At 40.8% G+C, this 21184-nt stretch overlaps 1 protein-coding gene across 3 annotated transcripts; it reads right to left on the bottom strand.

The window, feature by feature from the left end:
* Nucleotides 1-417: 417 nt before the first annotated feature.
* Nucleotides 418-19859, bottom strand: sp2 (sp2 transcription factor). 3 transcript variants are annotated; one of them, XM_079338222.1, is made up of 8 exons: nt 19758-19859; nt 16176-16252; nt 7025-7780; nt 6443-6661; nt 5604-5904; nt 4691-4868; nt 1623-1816; nt 418-1142 (listed from the first exon to the last, which is right to left on the bottom strand). In XM_079338222.1, the coding sequence occupies exons 1-8, from the start codon at nt 19762-19764 to the stop codon at nt 1042-1044; spliced, it is 1833 nt and encodes a 610-aa protein (XP_079194348.1). In that variant the 5' UTR covers nt 19765-19859; the 3' UTR covers nt 418-1041. The 3 variants fall into 3 exon arrangements, with proteins under 3 accessions (XP_079194348.1, XP_079194346.1, XP_079194347.1); XM_079338220.1 differs by lacking the exons at nt 16176-16252; nt 19758-19859 and adding an exon at nt 14686-15202; XM_079338221.1 differs by lacking the exons at nt 418-1142; nt 1623-1816; nt 16176-16252; nt 19758-19859 and adding exons at nt 3968-4126; nt 14686-15202.
* Nucleotides 19860-21184: the final 1325 nt, after the last annotated feature.

The following is a 21184-nucleotide window of genomic DNA, read 5'->3' on the forward strand; positions in this document are numbered from 1 at the left end:
AAACTCCTTTCATGCCTGAGCCCAGCCTGAAGTGCCGCTGTTTTGCTGTGAGGTCTTGGCTGCCAAGTGACTGCATTTCAAATCTTGGGTGAATCCATTGGAGGAACTCAGACCAGCCTTATCAGTACCCTTTAAGATCAGTCGAGCAAAGGATAAAATGACAATGATGTTTTTTACATTCTCTGCATCTCACCTGCAAGACTTACAGCCCACTGCTATTAACTGTGAGTCTCAGTATGTTTGCTTGTTTTTTTGGTAAAGATTTTCTACATGCCTACATAAATCAATTTGTACATACTGTATTCAAAATGTAATAGTTTATCAATTATATTTATTATAATAGTATGCATATACACAATTAGCTGGTGTAAACTTCTAAAGATGTTTTTAAAGTCTTGTATGTTGTATTTTTATGCAATGTAAACAAATTCTTGGGGGAAGTCAACTTTTGAGTCAGCAGTGATTTTATAAACCAAATGTCTTTTAAATATAAGTTTAAATACAAACCATGGCGATAAGTTTTCCTCTTTTTTGGTACCTGTCTGCCATTTTTTAGAGCTCCCAATGTTCACAACAAACAAAAAACCAAGCAGCATTTTTGGAAAGAAACAAATGAAGCAAAAAAATAATACTTTTGACTGACTGGAGTCCTGCGGTCCCGTTGTCGATATCTGGATAAATGTGTCACTGTTCCTTCAGAGAATAAATAATGGTGGTCATCTTGTCGTCTTACTGTTCCAGTTGGAGCTGATTCTGGTCAACACTCAGATTAGAGGGTCATAAACAACAGGATAAACTATTATTTATTCATTTGCTGAATGATTTTTAAGTCCACCAGAGAGGATTTTTTTGTCCAAAACGCTACACAGAGTCCTAGTGGAGTGATAGGGGATATAAGGGACTTTTTTGGGGGGAGTCATTTCCCATAATAGGATAAGTCACAGACATTCCCTTTTCATCGTCTCCTCTGTCTCTCTTTTCTCCAGTACAGTCTTCAGTTTTAGAGAGTTTTTCTGAGTATACACTCCACTGACAGGCAGCTCACAGGTTTTTGGTATTTATGTGAGTCTTGTAATGCTTCGTCAGGTGGTCACTCCTCATGAAGCGTTTTTGACACTGGCTGCATTCAAAGCGCTTGTCTCCTGTATGACAAAAAAAAAAGGAAGTGGTTAATAGATTAAAGTCTCAACAAAAGAGGTGGATTCTTTCAAAGCTGAGGTAATTTATCAATAGGCCTTTCTACATTGAGATTCTGCAATAACGAAGTTGCGCCATCCAAAACCTTTTTTACTTATGAATTGCATCCGCACCGGTGTTATAATCCCAGTGTCCATTGCGCTTTGGAAACAGTCGAGGCATGGCATGTAAATGTGCAGTGGGAGCTTCAACTTCACACACACAGATTTTTAGTGAAGATGACAAATAGTGAGGTTTTTAAGAATTCTGTCCTTTAAAAGATTGATTCACTTTTCATTCTATTAAAAGTCTATTCACATTTTCTACATTTACATTATTTCAACCAAAAAATAGTTATTTTTTGTGAAAAACTAAATCCCTACTTCATTGCAAATCAAACATTCAGAAGAAAAACTATATACATCTTTTTGTGTTTATAAACATACCTGTGTGTGTCCTGGCATGCCGCTGCAGCTCATCGCTGCGTGTGAAGCGTTTCCCACAGAAAACCCAGTTGCAGACAAACGGTCTTTCACCTGTGTGTAGCCGGACATGAGCTCTGAGCAGCGACGTTTTCCTAAACGTTTTCTCACAGCCAGGAACGTGGCAGATGTGCTTCCTCTTACCTATCTCTCCTGGCCTGCAGAGAGTACACACACAGAGAGATTCATTCAGTGAGATTATTTAAAAAACATAAAACCAGTCTCATTCAGGCCAGTTAAAATACTGCCTAACAATAATAATAAAACGTCACGTTTTTTTCCTGTGAAACTACTGTTGTGTCAGTGATTCTTGTGACATTATCTGGATAGTTAGTGCTACAGAAACAAGGTAATCATAAGTGACTACCCAACGTTTCTTTGAGAAAAGTTACAATAAAAGGCCGGTGTAAGCTTTGTATTAACCGAGATCATGAACAAGTCGGCTGTTGGCAGATCAGTATTTTTAACAAACTTAAAGAAAGAAAATGAAGAAGTGAAACACACAATCCAACCTTAAATGGACACAACTGCAGCGACAAAAGCAGGTACAACTGGAAGAATTATAACAACGAATGAATGACTGCATTACGGCTTTTATTGTACTCATAAGTGTACAACATATTTAGAAATAAAAAAACACCCCTTTCAAAATTAAAATCCAAGGCTATGCCTTGTTGATGCAAGAGGCCACAGGAGAATGGCCAGACTGGTTTAAACTGAAAGAAAGGCGACTCTCAAATTACCACTCATTACAAACAAGGTGTGCAGTAAAGCATCAAGAAAAGCTCAACACATGAGATCCTTAGACCCCTTGTGAGACCATATGCTGATGCGGTTGGCCCTGGGTTCCTCCTAATTCAAGACAATGCTAGACCTCACGTGGCTGGAGTGTGTCAGCAGTTCCTGCAAGATAAAGACATTGATGCTATGGACTGGCCCACCCGTTCCCCAGACCTGAACCCAATTGAGCACATCTGGGACATCATGGACCATCCAACAACATCACAATGCACCACAGACTGTCCAGGAGTTGGTGGATGCTTTAGTTCAGGTCTGAGAGGAGATCCCTCAGGAGACTATCCGCCACCTCATCGAGCATGAGGCGTTGTAGGGAGGTCATACAGGCACGTGGAGGCCACACACACTACTGAGCCTCATTCTGACTTGTTTTAAGGATATTAGATCAAAGTTAGATCTGCCTGTGTCTTTTTTCACTTTCATGTTGAGTGTTACTCCAAATCTAGACCTCTATTGGTTAATACATTTGATTTCCATTGATCATTTTTGTGTGATTTTGTTGTCAGCAACAAACTATGTAAAGAACAAAGTAGAAGACTACTTAACTCGTTCAGATCTAGGATGAGTTAGTTTAGTGTTCCCTTTATTTTTTTGGGCAGTGTATTTTCCTGCACAGACAGCAGCTTCCATTACCGGTAATTTATTTCTATCGGCTACATTGTTTTCTTTGCGAGCCACTTCAAGTCAGCATTGTGCGGCAGGCAGGTGAGAGTCAGTAACCATAGTGACTGTGTGTCTGTCAATTAATGATGTCCCACCCATGCATAAAACTCTCTCAGTAAAGCTTACTTTGATTATTTGTCTGTGACATAATCACAGTCATTCTGGATTATGGTTGATTACATAAAATAACTCAAGAACAGAAGTCTTCATGTTTTCGATTGAATGCATCACATTATAAAAATGTACATGCTGAACACTAAATTAGATTTAAAGACACAAAGTGGAAAACAAATCACTCAAATTGTACATAAATGGATGAGAATGTAGAGAAAGACAGTTCTGGTATTAACAATATTCTGGGCGGCAGACCTCCATAGATGAAAGAGGAGAGGTGCAGAAGAATGAGTGACTTTTCTTTCTAAATGGCTGTGAGTGGCTCGTATTCGACCAAGAAACGAATACCTTGTACAGTCAGGACTGCCAGGTTTACACAAAAGACAGCTGGTGGAAAATCTGCTTGGCTGGTAACTTTAAAAATCTACTAAACATGTTGCGTGGTAATCAAAAAAGTTCATTTAAAGCCCTGGCACCCATCCAAGCTCACATCCTCTCAAACTTGTTTCTTAAACTGCTTGTATCTATGATCTCATTCTTTTGGTCACTTCCCATGGCTCATGACCATTGGTGGCGGTTTAAACTTGGATTGACTGGTAAATTATTGACTTTGCCTTCAGGCTCAGCTACCTGTTCACCACAACGTTCTGACACAGCGTCCACTCTACAGTAGTAATCAGTTTTACCCTCACTCGTGAACAAGAACTGGGAACTCCTTCACTTGAGGGCAGAGACTCGCTCTCCACCCGGAGGGAGCAGTACACCATTTCCTGACAGAGAACCTTAGTTTCGGACTTAGAGGTGGTGGCCCAAATCCAGAGCGCTTCACACTTGGCCGTAAACTGCCCCAATCCCTGCTGGGGGTCCCAGTCTGGAGAAGCCCACAACATCATCTGCAAAGAGCAGAGATGAAACTCCGAGGTCCCCAAACTGGACTGTTCCTCCTGTAGCCGAGGATCAGCCTTTTTGTCTCCCTCAGTAACCTCTGACAAGGATATGAGAGAGGTTCCCCCAGGGGTCCTCAGACACTGCCTCCTCATCTGAGTTGTTGGTTGGGTTAAGGATTTCCTCCAAGTATTCCTTCCACTACTCAACATAATTTCTCCCCTCCTGCTGTGAACAGCCTAAGCCAATCCCTGCTTTCCCTTCCTGAGCCAGCTGACCGTGTGCCAGAGCAGCATTTAGTGTTTTTCAGTATCTGCTTGAGTGTGATATTTGTAAAGCTTTAATAATATCTTTCACAATCATTTATAACATGGAGGCAAAGTATCTGTTGGTCTCTCCCTCTTATCCTCTTTCACAGTCATCTTGCAGTTCTCCATGATCAAGAGATCTTTTTCATACAAGTTGCTCAAAAATTATCATGACGATTTACTCTGTCAGAAGCAAACTAAATAATGCTCACTGTATACCTACGGTGTGTAAATGTACTGCATGTATTTGTTTAACACACTTACCTCTTGTCTGCATCTTTACAGTTGGGACAGGTGCAAGCCATCCGCCGTTTCTTCTCTCCTGGCTGACTAGGCAGCTCCAAAGTGAGGGTCTGGTCTACCTGGATGGCCTGCTGGCCCTGCGTTGTTGCCAGCTGGATACCTCCGCCCTGCATTGTCTGCACCGTGAGGTGCTGCTGGCCTGACAAATACAGAGAGAGCGATGTCACCGCCATACAGGAGCTATAAATACTCGTTCCTCTAAGACTGCTGCCATCTACTCATTGTTAATAGTTCCATTCTCGACTTTGCCGTCGTTGTGGAGAAAATAGCTTGTTTGGAACAGACATAACTTGTAGTGACTTTACTGCCTAACACTGCATTGTACTTTGTGCTTCACAGTCCTGGTCATAAACGGCAATCAAACAACTGAGGAAGTGGACATGTAGATAACATCTACTTAAAAAAATGTTTTTACATAAAACAACTCAAGTTAAATGGTTATATTCCTCACTTTCTTTTTCAGCACTTTTTCAAAAACTTGAATAGATATTAAATATGAAGGTAATTCCGCCTTTTAACATTAGAACGAAGTGCTTTTACTATTATCTATTCTGAAGTATATATTTATTTTTCTCTCTCAATCCTCTGTATCTGCACAAAAATACTTTTTATTCATTCACCACAGCAACCCTTAATGTTTCTACTTCTTATTCTACTTTTTGACATTATTGAATAAAAAAAAGATTTAAAAAAAGACAATAAAAGTGCAGAGGGTAAACAGATGAAAAACATTGTTTTTTTTAAATGGCAGAAAAGGGCCTCTGACAAATGATCTACTTAAAGTATAAAGTAGAAAATAGCATAACTGAACTCTATCTGTGGTGGTTAGGTTTTTGCAGGAGAATTGCTGTTTTCTTTGTGCCATCACACTCACCCCCTGCGTTTGTGATAGTTACAGGAACCCCCTGAACTTGGACCCCGTTGATGCTAATCGTCTGCACCGCCTGAGCTGCTGAGGATAGCGAGGACGCATTGAGTGAGATCATCCCCCCGGCAGGGGCAATTTTTGCCAAAGTCCGTTCCTTCCGTCCCCCCGCCAGTGTCCTCTTGGCGGTAGTTGTTGGAGGGATGGTGGTGGTGGTGGTGGGTGTGACCGGAGTGGTGGGTGTCGTTGTGGAGATGGAGTCCTGGAGCTGAACAGACTGCCACTCACCCGACACTGTTTTGAAGAGGAACTGAAGGAAGAAGATAAAAAAAAGGGATGAACCTCTGTCATGTTTCTGAAGGTACTTCACTTCACTTCTACCTCAGAAACGCTGTACTGCTTAAAATAATGTAATTTTACTGAGACCAAACACATTGGAGTGATGAATGCTAACTTAATAATGAATTGAGACACAGAGAGAGAGAAATATATATGTATCATTTCAATTAAAATTAGTTGTGAAGTAGCCCTCATATATATTGATACCAAAGTACAGACTAGCTAAAAACTATAAAGTGTGTAAAATAGATGTGATGAAGTGATGACGCTGAGCTGGTATATTAAAACATGTTCATCCTCCTTGTTTTATTGTTAAACGAAAACAAACTTATTTGACAAGAAATGTACACATTTATTTTGACAGCGCATTGATGTAACTATTGGGAGATTACACACAAACCAAAATTGTCAACCTGCTGATCAAGCTCGGAAAATGTCAACAAATAGCTTAAGTCATTAGGGTTTAAGATCTGAATGGCACTGAGAGGGGAAGTTTTATAAAACTCTACCTGTGTCTGTGATGACTCTGTTGGAGTGACCTGCAGGCTCGTGGGGACTGACTGTCTCTGTGGGACCTGTGGCAAAGTGGCCGACGCAGCTTGCACCACCTTTAAGGCCTGTTGGGGAATCTGGACCACCTGAGACTCTGGTTTAGACTGGACCAGCTGGACCTGCTGCACCACAGCTGGCTGTCCAGGACTCTGCACAATCAGGAGGTTGTTACCTGCCTGTAGAGAGACAGACAGGAGAGATTACCTTGAGATGATTTTCAGGTAATGGGGCTTTAACTTTAACACTCACATCGTACAGAGAGGGTCAAATTTAAGTCTGGTTATGGAAACTATTTTATTATCGTACAGGAGAAAAAAAAAGTCAAGAAATTAAAAAAAATTAAAAATAAAAATTAAAGCTAAATACAGTATGTATTAGAATCAACAAATGATTTCACATTCATGTTATTGTCGCTACAGCAAAAATTTATAGAAGTTTCACAGCAACACTTGAAGCTTGAGGTGACTTAAAAGCCAGTATGAGAGAACACAACTTAGCTTTCTGTCTCTTTAAAATTATGCTTTGATATTCAGACTTACTTGTATGATGTTGTCTCCAGCTTCTATCAAGATGGTCTCCATCTGCTCGGGGGGAGGGGAGGCAGCCTGTGCAGGGGGGAGAGGAGGAGGCTGAGATGCTAGAACCACTTTCTTCTTCCTCCCTCTTCGCCCTTTTCCTGGTGTTGGCAGAGCAGCAGCCGTCTCTGTGATGATTTGAGTCCCTCCCACCTCACCTGTCGCTACATTAAGTGGCAGCGTGAGCCCGCCCGGCAGCTGAACCATGTTCGCCGTAGAGTTGTTTGGCTTGCGCAACTTGGGTGAGGGCTTGATTGCTACAGTCTTCTGTGGGGTGACCGGAGCAGTGGCAGCATTAGGCGCTTGAACAGTCATTGGGGTTGTTATGATGGCCTGGTTAGTGCCTGGTATGAGCTGGATTTGTCCTCCCTGTGGCATCACCTGGATAGTCTGGGCACCCTGGATCTGCGGCACCATCTGGTACTGGATGTTAGCAGAGGAGGTGGTGTTGGTGCGGGCCGGGCTCTGCTGGATAGTGAGTACGATGGGACTACCAGAGGCCTGGGAGCCCAGGCCGGCAGGGAGCTGGATCACATTGCCCTTCGCTGACAGGAAGCCCAGGTTTTTTGGTGGAGCAGGGGCGATTGGAGCTGGCTTTATGGGGAGAAGCCTGCGAGGCTGTGGCTGCGGTGGAGGAGTAGTGACAGGAGCCTGAGCAGCCGGAGGGCCTATTTTACTACAGGTGGCAGCCAGAAGGGCAAGAGGAGAAGGCTGGGTGTCCTGTAGGGGGGAAACAGTCAAACCAACCTTAGTTACAAAGAACCGCCTGCATAAGAACCAAGTGGAGCACCAAGAGATAAGACACCAGACACTAAAAAAACAGGAGAATACATCATTACAACTGAGGACTGATTTATGTTAAATCTATCTGCCTTATTTAAGAAGCTGATCCAGCAGGTCTGTTGGTAAGGTTTACAGTCAAATCATGACAATAGATGTTCACCAGCAAGTCCTTTTCATGTTACAAGAGTTTCTACACAGGCTGGATCGACTGGCTAGACGGACTTATCTTTTTATTTAAGATAAGTTTAGATATCTTAATTTCGGACATATTCATTAAAATGTCTGAGAAGTTTTGGGCTGCAGACATCAACTAATTTGCATTTAAAAATTGTTAGGCTTTTAATCTGAATTTTGTATTTTTTTATGCCAAGAGAATTATACTTGCTGTTTGAATTCAACCCTGCTTTTAGTCTGAAGAAAAGTAAGCTGTATTTTACAAAGGGTTACAACAGAAGAATGGAAAAAGGGACTCCTAAAGTTAAAAAAACGCTTGTTAAATCAGCTAAATGAAACGGCAAAAAAGCTAAATGAGCTAGCTGAGGGTTTTTTAAAGTGAAATAAGACATTCCAAGATGCATTATTGTTGTTCTTTTCCATCACTGTGACTACAGGGAGACAATGCAGACACTTAACTGCGGTGCATCTAAATGGACAAAAAGGCAGGCAGTTAATTAATAACCTCTTATTATCTTGACTCGTTAATGCAGCTCACAGCTCTACTATGAGTCATTATTTATAAATCTGTTTATTAAAATATTCCAAATAGCATAAATTTGTTTTGTTGAAATGTAAAGATAATTTTCAGGTATTATTATTATTAGTATAGATGTACTGTTCTCAATGTGTGGCAACACACTTTAACAGCAAGCCAAACTCTGTCCAAAAATGCAGAAGAGTCAGGATTCATCTTAGTTGTCACTTTTAATAAGATGCCGTTGCAGATGTATTTATGAATGAAACAAGAGTCAAACTGTAGAAAAATGAAATGTAAAATAAATCAATATCAACTGACTAGGAAGCTGTAGCTTACTGCTTTATACTACATGAATTTCTACAACTCAAAAAATGTGTTATGACTTGTATGCTTCTTAAAGCATGATACACTTCAAAATATACTCTTAACAATCTATGTTTCTCAAAAATCCACTTTAGATGTTTCATATTCCCATTAACCACATATGTTAAGTTTCAAATCATTTACCTTACAAATATGAAAATGTATGATTTAAATTAACTAAACAGAAAACACTTACAAATGACGCTTTCACAAGCTTAAACAAAAGGCAGCAGATGCAACAGTCACCATCTAAGAACACTCCAATTGGAGGAGGTAATCCGACCTTTTGGGTGAGTCGCATGGCTGGGGTAAGTATCAACAGTGAGTCTGGATCTCTAGACAGAGGAGTCAATGGCCTAAAATTGATTATCCCAGAGATTTCTGCCATGAATGTGCACAGAACCTCATGGGAGAGCAGTCTGGACTTGTCCTGCATCAACATGAATTCCAGTATCCTCCGTGTTATCCAAATCATGCACTCCCATGCCCCTCCCATGTGGAAGGCATGGGATAGATTGAATTCCCATGAACAAGAATTCCCTTAGGAATTTCGACAGGTTCCTTTGCCATGTTGTGGAATCCCAGCTCTTTGCTTGCTCCTACAAAGTTTGTCCCGTACTCAGAGTGCAACTGCTTTGAAGTTCCTTGAATAGCAAAGAATCTTCTGAGCGCATTTATACAGCTTGAAGTGTCCGATCATCTCAATAACTTCAATGTGTACTGCACAGGTGCTCATACAAGAGAAAAGAACAGCCCAGCGTTTGCTGTCTGCATGCCCTCATCTGGTTCTACGTGCTGTGACAATAAAATGACCAAACACGTCCAAGCCAACATAAGAGACTGGAGGAGATGTGCTTAAACGTTCCTCTGGTAGGTTGGCCATAACCTGATGTTGGTGTTTTCCAAGAAGCCTCCTGCATAAGAGACATTTGTGAAGTACACTGCTGATATATTTCTTGCCATCAACCAGCCAGAATCCCGCAGACCATACAGCTCCCGTGAACAGGCGGCCCTGGTGTTTGACTTTGTCATGGTAATGATGCATCAGAAAGGTAGAGATGTGAGGTACTACCTGGTAAAATAACAGGATACTTTTCATTACTGTTCAGTTGTGCTTGTGCCAGACGACCACCAACTCTCATTATTTCCATTCTCATCTAGAACTGGATTCATCATAGCCAGAGGACTATACTTGGGAATATTCTTCCTATCCATGAGAGCATTGTATTCATCTGTGAAAACTGACCTTTGAACAGAGAGAATGACTACATTCTTAGCTTTAATTAGCGCCTCTTGTTGAAGTAGTTGGTTACACTGGTGCCAGACTGTGCACTTGTGCTTGTCAGACAAGAACTTGAAAAAACAAGCAACATGGATGACTACAGTGATTCCATTCAGCAAACTAACCCATGTAGAGAAACGCTCAAACCTTTCTGAGCCAAGTTGTTTATCTTTCACAGCAGTAAGAGGTGTGGTCACTTGAGGCTGAGATCGAATCTCTGCATTGATCTCTGGACACACCAGTTCGAAGGAGGTAGGTGTTGTATGATGATCATGTGACTGGTAGAGAAAATCTGGACCTTTGAGCCAACTTGTGTTCTGAAGTTGAGAGGCAGGAACACACCTTGAAGCGTGGTCAGCTGGGTTAAGCCAAGCACGTAATGCCATTTCTCAGGTTTGTTGACTGTTTGATTCTCTGGATCCTATTGCGTACATACATAAAAGTGTCTGCTCTTCGTCTGTGTAGTAAAAGCGCGCTTCGTCTGGCTTGATATCAATTGTGTGTAGAATGTTGTTGGGGTCCAGCCAAAATGACAAAGTTCAGGCTGTGTCGTTTGGAGAACTACAACAAAAGACTCTTTATCCCAGCATGCCTTGCAGGTACTCCCAGAATGCCTTGCCACACCTAACACATAGGTGTGAAGTCTGGGAGGTATAAAGCCGGCCATGCTTCATTGTTCTGCCTCTTTCAAACGTCGGCTGCCGATGTCCGAAGATACCCAACTTTGTTCCTGTTTCCAGCACGCTGCTCTTTGTTTAAGTTTGGCGCGCAGCTAATCCAAAGGCCTTGAAGCACACCGACGTCCGAAATTCCGAGCTTAGATCATCCACTTGAACGCATCTCCCAAGCAGATCGTTTATTTCTCCCGTGTTAAAACGGTATAGAGAGAGATTGTAAGGATTACGTCTCGTTCCGTCCTTTAAAGAAAGGACACCCACGGAGATCACCTCGCTCGACGGAGGACACGACGGCCCTGCTCAACCCCTTTGGACACACACGCCGCCATCAGCTAACAACTGCAGGAAGGCCGCTCCAGGACCTCTTTTCTTCCTTTCATCAACCGTGGACGAAACGGTGACAAGTGAGGCTTAGCTAGGTCTGGGCAGTTAGATATAGAGAGTGTGTTTAATAACTGAGTTATTATGGTGAAACGGTGATAATATTTTGCTTGGTGTTTGACCGATGTGTCTTAGATTTTACTAGAGTAAAATCTCTTTTGTTTCCTTTATTTGTGTCGCTGTGTCCCCTGTGTTTATCTGTGAGCTCCCGCGTCATAACCGGGCAATAGACTCATTATCAGAAAGACTAGTGTGAACGCTGTCTGATACAAATCCAGCCGCTGGCTTCTGATAAGTGGAAGTTACTATGCTCTGAGTTGTGGTGAGCTCCAGTCCGAGATTGAGCTGTCGAGGGGCGTTGTATCTCTCCCGCTCTCTCGCTTTACACACACACGCACCTTTCGGTAAACGCACACACATAGAGATCTGTGGCTTTCCAGACGCTGCTGAAACATAGATCACGTTCTGTGTCCGCCATCACGTGACCACGCGTGGTCGCCGCCATTTTTGATCGCTGTCTGTCTCTGTCTGTCCCTCCCCCTCTCACTCTCTCTCACACACACACACACACACACACACACACATACACACATGTGCCACGCTTGTTTGTTCTGTTTGTTACTTGTAGTTTGGCTTATGATGGTTGTTTGTTTGATTGAGTTTCATTGATTAACTTGATGTTGCTTTGTTAAATAAATTCTATTATATTTTACAAAGTCGTTGTTTGTGATCACTGTGAATTTGCTTTGTGACTTAGGCTGGGTGAAAGGGCTTTGTGTTCGGATTTCACACCTTCAATTAAATACAGATTATTAATTATTAATGATATTGGTATTTAATTAAATAATTTGAGACTGATATTGGTAATATTTTGGTTGTTCCCTGTTTACAGGGTGGTGCCCCGAGGTTTATTAAACACAGTTTAATAACAATTATTGATTTAGATTAATAATTAAATAAACTTAATTATTAATTTATTTTGACAATCAAATTTTACTTCATAAAACCCAACATAACAGTTGGTCAGGTATTCGCTCCTGAAAATTCCCAACAATGTCTAGGAATGGTGGGTTCATGTTGAGGCGTCAGCTTTGCTTTTCCCAGAATGAAGCCAACATCACACTTGCCGTCCTCATATATGACTCTGATATAGGCCACCGCACCAATTGCCTTGGTGGAGGCGTCAGAGAAGAGACAGAGTTCAGTGCGTTTTGCCTTTGAGAGGGATTCTGAACTGTATGTTCGGGGAATTTGTAGCTGTTGTAGATCATTAAGTGAGTCTTTCCATGCTTCCCACTCCTTGCACTTTTCTACCAGGAATGGAGTGTCCCAGTCTTCAACTTCTTTGGAGAGTTCTCTTAACAGGAGTCTCCCTTGTATTGTCACCAAAGCTGCAAAGCCAATTGGATCGTACAGACCATTCACTGTTGACAGAACTCCACGTCTTGTAAATGGTTTGTTAACACTTGTTACCTGGAAGGTAAATCTATCCGTGGTGATCTCCCAGCAAAGACCAAGGCTGCGCTGAATAAGCACAGTGTGGTCACCTAACTCCAGGACTTTTATGCCCTTGGCACAATCCTCAGGGAGGAATGCTGACAGGACTGTTGCACTGTTTGTTGCGATTTTGTGCAATCTGAGATTCGCCTCTGTGAGTGAAGCCTGTGTTCGACTTAACAGGTTGATAGCCTCTTCTTCTGTAGGGAGTGATGTTAGACGGTCATCCATATAGAAGTCACGTTCCACACACTTGCACACAGGTTCACCTTCTCTTGCTGCCCGTCTCGAGCCCAAAAATAGCCACTGCAGGGGAAGGACTATTTCCGAACATGTGGACCTTCATTCTAAACTCCATGATGTCTATGTCGGTGTCAGGGAACCACAGAAACGTCATATAGTCTCTGTGGTCCTCCCTCACTGTGAAACAATGAAACGTTTGCTGGATATCAGCTGTCACTGCGAATGGCTCCTTTCTGAACTGGATCAAGACACCTAGGAGATTGTTGTTCAGGTCAGGACCCGTCAGTAGGACACTGTTAAGAGAAAGACCCTGATACTGTGCACTTGAGTCAAAAACTGATTTGATCAGGCTTCTTTGGGTGATAAACACTGAAAGTCTGCAAATACCAGCATTCTTGACCTTCAGCCAAAGCAGGTGCTGGCTCTGCATAATCCTTTTCTAAGATTATCTGAATGAATTCAATGAACTTTTTCTTCATTTCAGGTTTCTTTTGCAGGTTACGTTGTAACGAGAATAGGCGATTTAGAGCTTGCGCTCTATCTATCTATAGGGCAGGGGAGATCTTGGCTGTCGAAATGGGAGTGGAACCACATAACTATTAGCTTCATCTTGGAAGGTCTCCTTTTCCATAATATCCAAGAAGATCTCACCCTCCATAGAGATGGCAAGTTTGTTGTCATGCTCTGTCTGTTCAAACGCTGAGTGTCCAAATTGATCTTTGTCTGGTTTTCCTGTTGCGTTGTCTTTGGAGGTTCGATGAAACACATTTTGTTTTTCATCCCGAGTACTAAGCTTCTTGAGATTTATGTGATTTTTGCAGGGAAAGACAGTGAAGGTGGCCTGCCATTTCCCAAAACATGGGTTCTAAAGCATTGCACCCTCTGCATATGAGAACTGCCTAGACACACGTCGGCTTAGCTAGTGATCGGTTGCTCTCATCATCGATCATTGCATACATCTTGACTGCACTCTCCCGCTTACCCTCTGGATAAACTAGAACCAAACTAATCTTCGCACAAGACCTGGATGTTAGACCTTTACCACAGGTCTCTGTATACAAATAAGCTTTCCGCTAATCCAGTGACATCATCCTGAAGCCTCAAGACTTTCTCAAAGGGTGAGGTTTGTTATAAATAGAACAATTTTACTGGGGTCAGTTCCTTTTGGAGATTGATCAATGTTGCACGGTTTAGGAGATACATCCACTTTGTTGACCATAACGGGTATTCTCCTACTGTTGTGCTTACGGATGACTACTGGGGCTGTTGCCTCATGACACACAACTAGTAAAATACCAAAATGGAGGGAAGCGTTCTTGGTTTTCCTCTTTATACTTAATGCCATGAGAAATCTTACAGATTATGGGGCACCTTCTCCACTATAGGATTGATAACTCGTGCTGTGTCCAAGTAAGCCAGTCCTGCTAAGTATCCATCATCTTTTGCCGCTTGCAACTCCATTAGAAGGCCTCCAAGTTCTCTGAGTTTAGCAAAATCTCAGTGAGAAATTTTAGGAAAGGCGTCAAGCTTGTTGAAAACTTCCTTGTTTTAGGACTTCAAACTATACCAGTCTATATGGACGAGGATCAGATATCATTTAGTTAACTTTGAATGTGATGTACAGTATCAGTTTCCTCTTTAAACGCAGTGTCAGGAAGGTTAGGCAGCTTACTTCATTGTGTTTTGCATTAAGACTGCATGGCACCTGTTTTGATACTTCTTCTTCGCCCCCTGATGCTGCTGCCTCTAGTACTTCGGCCTTGACTAAGGCTGCAGCTGCCTCTTTTTCATGATGTAAGACATTTAAGTCTGCTTCTAATTTTGCTTGGAAAAGCTGATGTGTCATCTCCAGTCTCATTTTATAAAGTTTGATGGCATTTTCTTTCTGTGAAAACACCGCACGCATCCTTGCAGCTTCAGCAGCAGCTCGTGCTGTGATGGCTGCTGCTGCTGCAGCTGATAATTCAGATCGATGGGATTGTCCTGATCGTGAAAGTCTTGAGCCCAGCTCTGACTTGTGATCTGTCGTATAGTGTAAGTAGCCTGACTTGGCTTTCTCTGCTGTATTTGTAGATTCGCCTTCTTGGGACATGATGCAGAATATGTATGTGGTCCACTATCATGAAGCTCGCTTTGCTTGTAGGATTTCCCTCTTTTCACTGTACTGTTCTCAATGTGTGGCAACACACTTTAACAGCAAGCCAAACTCTGTCCAAAAATGCAGAAGAGTCAGGATTCATCTTAGTTGTCACTTTTAATAAGATGCCGTTGCAGATGTATTTATGAATGAAACAAGAGTCAAACTGTAGAAAAATGAAATGTAAAATAAATCCATATCAACTGACTAGGAAGCTGTAGCTTACTGCTTTATACTACATTAATTTCTACGACTCAAAAAATGTGTTATGACTTGTATGCTTCTTAAAGCATGATACACTTCAAAATATACTCTTAACAATCTATGTTTCTCAAAAATCCACTTTAGATGTTTCATATTCCCATTAACCACATATGTTAAGTTTCAAAGCATTTACCTTACAAATATGAAAATGTATGATTTAAATATCAATTAACTAAACAGAAAACACTTACAAATGACGCTTTCACAAGCTTAAACAAAAGGATGGCAGCAGATGCAACATGTCTACTCCTTGCACTGCATGTGGAGAAAATGACTAGAAAACTTCCTGTATAAACAAGCTACTTCCTCTTCCAACAAAGCAACCACTAGGAGGTGCTAAAATAATGCTCAAGGCGCTGAACAGCCTGAGGCAGGACCATAGACTAATAACAACGTTGAAGCTAAGATGTTTGGGTTTTCTATTTACAATAACACAAAGAATTGTTATAAGAAAGTAAAGTGTTAAAAAAAGGTACCAGCTCCCAACTCAGTACAAATACTGGCTCAAAGTAAATCATGCCCAAACACAATGAATGGACCCATGACCACATGGGAAAACTGTGTCAAATATACTATCTCAATAATTGTAATAAAAGAAAGTTTAACTGAGTGACTTTGTGATCATGATGCGTAAAATGTTTCCACTGAAACAAGTTACTTCAAAGCTCATACTTCACTCACTCAGCACAGTCCAAATTGAGTCTACCCTGTGCAGTGACGTGAAATCAGTGTGGGTCACCGGAGCTGATAAAGTCAGAAGAAAAGCGGGAGCACAACGTCTGGCTGCTACTTACTTGTGTGGAAGAAGTGGAGGGCTGAAGGTATTCACTGGGACTGACAGCAACAGTGGTGGCCATACTGTCCTGTTGTTCTGAAAACACAGACACAGCAGAGTCACATTCAGGCTGCCTGTGAGATCTACTTTCAGTCTTTAGACTCTTTGAGGGCATCATGTCCAACTGCTGTAAAACAGGAAAAATGTTATTAAGTTAGCTTATTATATTTCTACCTGCTTGCTAATTTTGCTAAACATGCGGTGAATGTTGGTTGTTGCTGGGTACAGGCTGATCACTTTCCTCATAAACGTTACATTTGTTTCACTTTTCGTTTTCTAACATTTGTAGGCCAGGACATCTCTACAGCATGACAATGCTGTACTTCATTTGTGGACTGCTTCATCACACATTTTGCCTTTAAAAAAAATGCAGCCACTGCAGCCATTGAGTCCATCTCTATTGAAATGTTAATGTTTTAATAACCGGTGCATTCCTACATAACCTCTGCATTGGGGAGGCAGGACTATTATTTTATGGCAGGAGCATTCGTACCAGATCACAAAAGTCTCTGTCCTGATCCGATAACGTTTTTTCCCCACACAGGCCAAAAAAACGTCCTCATTATACAATGTTCATACTCCTCAGCTCGCTATCACTACAATCAAAATGCACCTCAATAAATCACAATTATGTATCACATCAACAGTTTATTTTACTTTAAACACATCACTACTATAATTATAAAAAGCAGTCAGATGAACTTCTCCTTTTTTATTAAGACTTTTTTTTTAAACAATCTGAAAAAAATCTGTCTTTAATATAAAACGCATTGTTTCAAATCATTTCAGAATCAGTATTTATTACCTCTGACCAGGGACATCAAAACTGAGATCTTTTTTCGGATAACAAGTTTTATGTAACAAGTTGTTATTTTGATCAACTTTGATCTGATGCACCATCCCAGAACAAACATTTAAAGACAGCTTCAACAGAAGCACTTAGAAAAAATAAAGTAACTGAACAAACTAATACCAGGGGAAAAATTGTCGTGCTCTTTCACTCAATGCAATAACAGTTAAGATAATATTCCGACTCAATCATCATAACAGCATGTTGTGTTAAAGCACATGTAACATAATGGTCATTCTACTCACAAAACATGAATGACCTGCCTCTTTTGACCTTTATAACTATAACCAAACACATCTTTGACAAGACCTTTAAAAATGAAGATGCTATAGAGGAAAGAAATTGACTCCATGACTGCACACAGAAACACTGTATGAAGGAAAGACAAAATATATTGAGCACAAAATGTTTCTGTTCAGACCGTCAACATAAGTACAAGCAAGCTGCCCAATTGGTTAATAAGACTAGAGAAAATCTTGAGTGGAGCCTGACAGATAATATCAGCCAATATTAGCATATCCAGTGACTATCTGCATCAGTTAACTTTAAATCACATATATCATCAGATATATTCACCAATCAAATAGCATTTCATTTGAGTATTGTAGTACACCAGCAGTTCGCTTTCTGGCTGTCCTCAGCAGAGTTTGCTACAAGCATTATCCCCTCTAGAGTGTCAAGTGGTGAAGCACAGACATGCACATTTACTTTAAAGTTCAGGGACTCAACTTTAACTTGTGTTGTTTTATATCTACTTCCACAAGTCTTTGATTCTGCATTTGCAGGATCAGCTCAGTAAATGTGTGTATAACTATATCTATCTGTATCACATTGTTTCCCTCCCCAATATCAATATCAGCCCCCCGAAAAAACGTATCTGTCGGGCCCCAACCTTGAGTGCCAGGCAGTGCGTCCTAATGGTCAAAACATGTTGAGGCTTTTACTGTCAAACAAAATTGCCAAGTCAGGTGCTACTCTCAGGGTTTAGTAACTTATTTCAAGCTTGTTCAAAAACCACCATTACACATTAAATATATATACCCAAAATAAATTCCAGGTGCAGAAAAAGATTAAAAGGATGCAAGTTTTTTTGCAAGCTGAAACATATGTATTTAAAATGTTATGGATTAAACAAACTAAAGTTGAACATCTGTCAACATTCATGAACATTCAAACTAGCAGAGCGCTGCAGTCGACTGAACCACATGACAAACATAAGCAAGGCACTGTTTACCAACAACATTTGAAGTGTAAATAGGTTGCATGAAAGGGACTGAATATTAAAATATCCTCTCTGCTATGCTGTAACAATGATATAGTCAAAACACTAAGCATTTGTGTTTGTATCTAAAAACCTATGAACCTAAAAAAATACCTATTACATAGTTGAGCAACACATTTTAAAGGTAGTAAAGAAAAATACTCTTAGATGCAGGTGGAAAGGATAATGCAGCACATATAATTGCTCTTTGTTTATTGTGAAACACAAATAATACAGACGTCTGTTTTGTACATATACTTAAAAATAGTAATTAACCATATTATAGATTAATATAACTGACAACAGATGTGCAAATATACAAACTGTTCAAGAAAGCTTCAAACTACCCTCTTTGTTTGGGTTATTAAATATGAACAATAATTTGAGTTTTCCATGTTTGTTTTTATTTTCTGTGAACACAAGCTCAGCTCATGACTCCAGGTAAAGGTAATGCAACCTAAGGCTTCATTGAAAACTTATTTATTACATAACTGCAAATATAAGTATCTTGTTTAGACTTTAAAGTGTACATCTAAAGCACTGTCGGGATACAGATTCATTAACATGCCTCATCTGCCTGTGGTGAACTTTTCTTTAACATAACCTTGTTGTGTTTGGGGGGCTGTCCTCGCTGTTTAAGCTTTCTGTTTCATAAAGTGAAAGTGTTGTAGAGCCAGCTGTGGATCATGGTGATTAAACTTAAACTTTGAAAAAGGGGATAACAGCTCTTGGCTGAGATGCGTGTTTTGGATAATATATTGTGGACTGATTTACAGAGCTGCTGTAGTAACTTTTGTAACAATGAACATTGCCTCAGTTTTTTTCTCCACCACCTACGAATGTCTGAGTGTGGCTTTAAACCCTGACTGTGGTACACACAGAAGAAAAAAAAAAAGAAAGACAAAAAAACAGTGCGGCCTGAAAATAGCGCCGCCATCAACACATACTGTCTGTTTGGTTTGAGGACAGCCAGCTAACGTTAGCTAGCTAGCTGTCGTTAATACAGACTAAACGGGACAGGGATATGAAGCTAGCAGCTAGTTTAAGCTGATTTGCTACGTATGCAGCTTAGTTTTTACTTAATAAAATGGGGTCTGTTACTTGCGATACCTAAAAAAAGCTATAAAGGTTATTGTAGGTATAAGGTAGTTGGGCGAACCGGTTAAACAAAAAGTGTGGGACAAACTACAAAGCTTACAGTGGCTTCTTTGGCTCTGCTAGCAAGTCAAACTCTCTTTGATAACGTTACAGAAAAAGGCAGCCCTTTTTCCGGAAGTGCACTGCTTATTTTGGTTCACATCACGGCTCGAGCTCCACTAACACACACTTATATGTACAGCGCAAAGCCAAGTTATTTTCTGTCCAATGCAAATATACGTTTTTACGAAGCAGAATGTAATATAAACACCAATGTTTTAATTCCTACCCACCGCTCATGACGACACTCGCTCTCCGCGACCCTTGAAGACCGAGCCCAGGGAGGATCCCGCCCGCGCTGCTGCACCAATCCACGGACAATGGGTCGTTGATTGACGGCAGTGCTGACCAATCAACTGCCGCTGTTGATATGATTGAAATTTAACTGAGCCAATCCTGATACTGTAATTCTGTACGTTAGTCGATGGATGAAGTTTTGGCCTATTGGATGTCGAGATTGTGACGGACAGGGGCGTTTCCAAGGGTACAGCTCCAACAAGCTGGTACCCTATTACGGTAGGACCACGGTTTCACTGACGTCCCCGACGACCAATGTGGTTCTGGAGGGGCAGTCCGACTTGGACAAGAATGACAGCCGTGTTGATCAATGAGCTTTTAGTCACTGGAGTGTGACCTGTTTAAACTGTGCCATGTTGTATGGTATTATAAGGACCAGACCGTTATGTGAGAGGAAAACAAAGAACATGCTGTAATGTTTATGATTTGAATTGTGATAACTCCAAGTAAATTACAGTGTAGTTGAAATAGACTTGCCTGGCTTTCTAAAGAAAACAACCCAAAACATTTTCATACTCTTCAAAATTTCAGATTACATAATTTACATAAGCAAAACTACATTTCTGTTGGGCAGTGGGCCCATCAGAGAATAAACCTTCATAGACGCAAATAAGGTGGTGAACAAACACATCTGGAATGACCTACACAAACTTGTACTTCATACAACAATGTAGCCCAATGAAACATAACAATACAATATTTTTTAATCTGGCTTCATACAATTTTCCAATGTTGTGTTTTTTTTGTAATATATGCACATAATGGTTCATTTTATGAAGAAAGTTCTAAGTTGCTTAAATAAAATTAAGTAATCTCAAAAGCTTGCAATACACGTGTTCTTTGGTATGATGTCGTTAGTCAATTGGTGAAGTTACCTAATGATAGCTATTGAAAAATGTCCCCCTATTTAACTCAATTGATTTAGACTATTGGACACAACTTTGGCCTTTAATCTGAAAAATATATATGTTCCTCTCCATCTGTTGCGGCAGACTTTTAATGTATGATTCCTTGGTCGCTAGTTTAACGCAAATCTCAAAGATAACAACCAAGTGGAACAACTCAAGCAGGACACCATCTGTGGCCAACACTGCTCTCCCAGGCAAGTTGAAGCTGTTGTGTTTCCAGTTTGGGGGGCCATTGATGAAGCATACGAAAGGAAGAGCCTGTGATATGCCAATTTAGCAGCTTATGCAGAGGATCGGGGCTGGAGTATTAAGGTGCATTTCAGCAAATGCAAAAGTGCCAGTTTCATAATAAAAACTAATTTCAAGTGAAAGCATTTTTTTCACTTTCTAGTCTTTATTTATTGATCCTGGTTTACTAATTATTGTTGCTCCCCACATACCCATGGAAATCTGGG

The sequence above is a fragment of the Symphodus melops genome (genome assembly GCF_947650265.1).
Source record: "Symphodus melops genome assembly, chromosome: 2".
Classification (NCBI taxonomy): domain Eukaryota; kingdom Metazoa; phylum Chordata; class Actinopteri; order Labriformes; family Labridae; genus Symphodus; species Symphodus melops.

Coding starts and splice junctions, on each gene's coding strand:
- sp2 (XM_079338220.1), bottom strand. CDS start 15,072: ATGTCCCAAGAAGGCGAATCTACAAATACAGCAGAGAAAGCCAAGTCA. Junction 5,905..6,442: donor CAGAGTCATCACAGACACAG/GTAGAGTTTTAT, acceptor TTCTTCCTTCAG/TTCCTCTTCAAAACAGTGTC. Junction 1,817..4,690: donor TGTAAAGATGCAGACAAGAG/GTAAGTGTGTTA, acceptor TACTCTCTGCAG/GCCAGGAGAGATAGGTAAGA.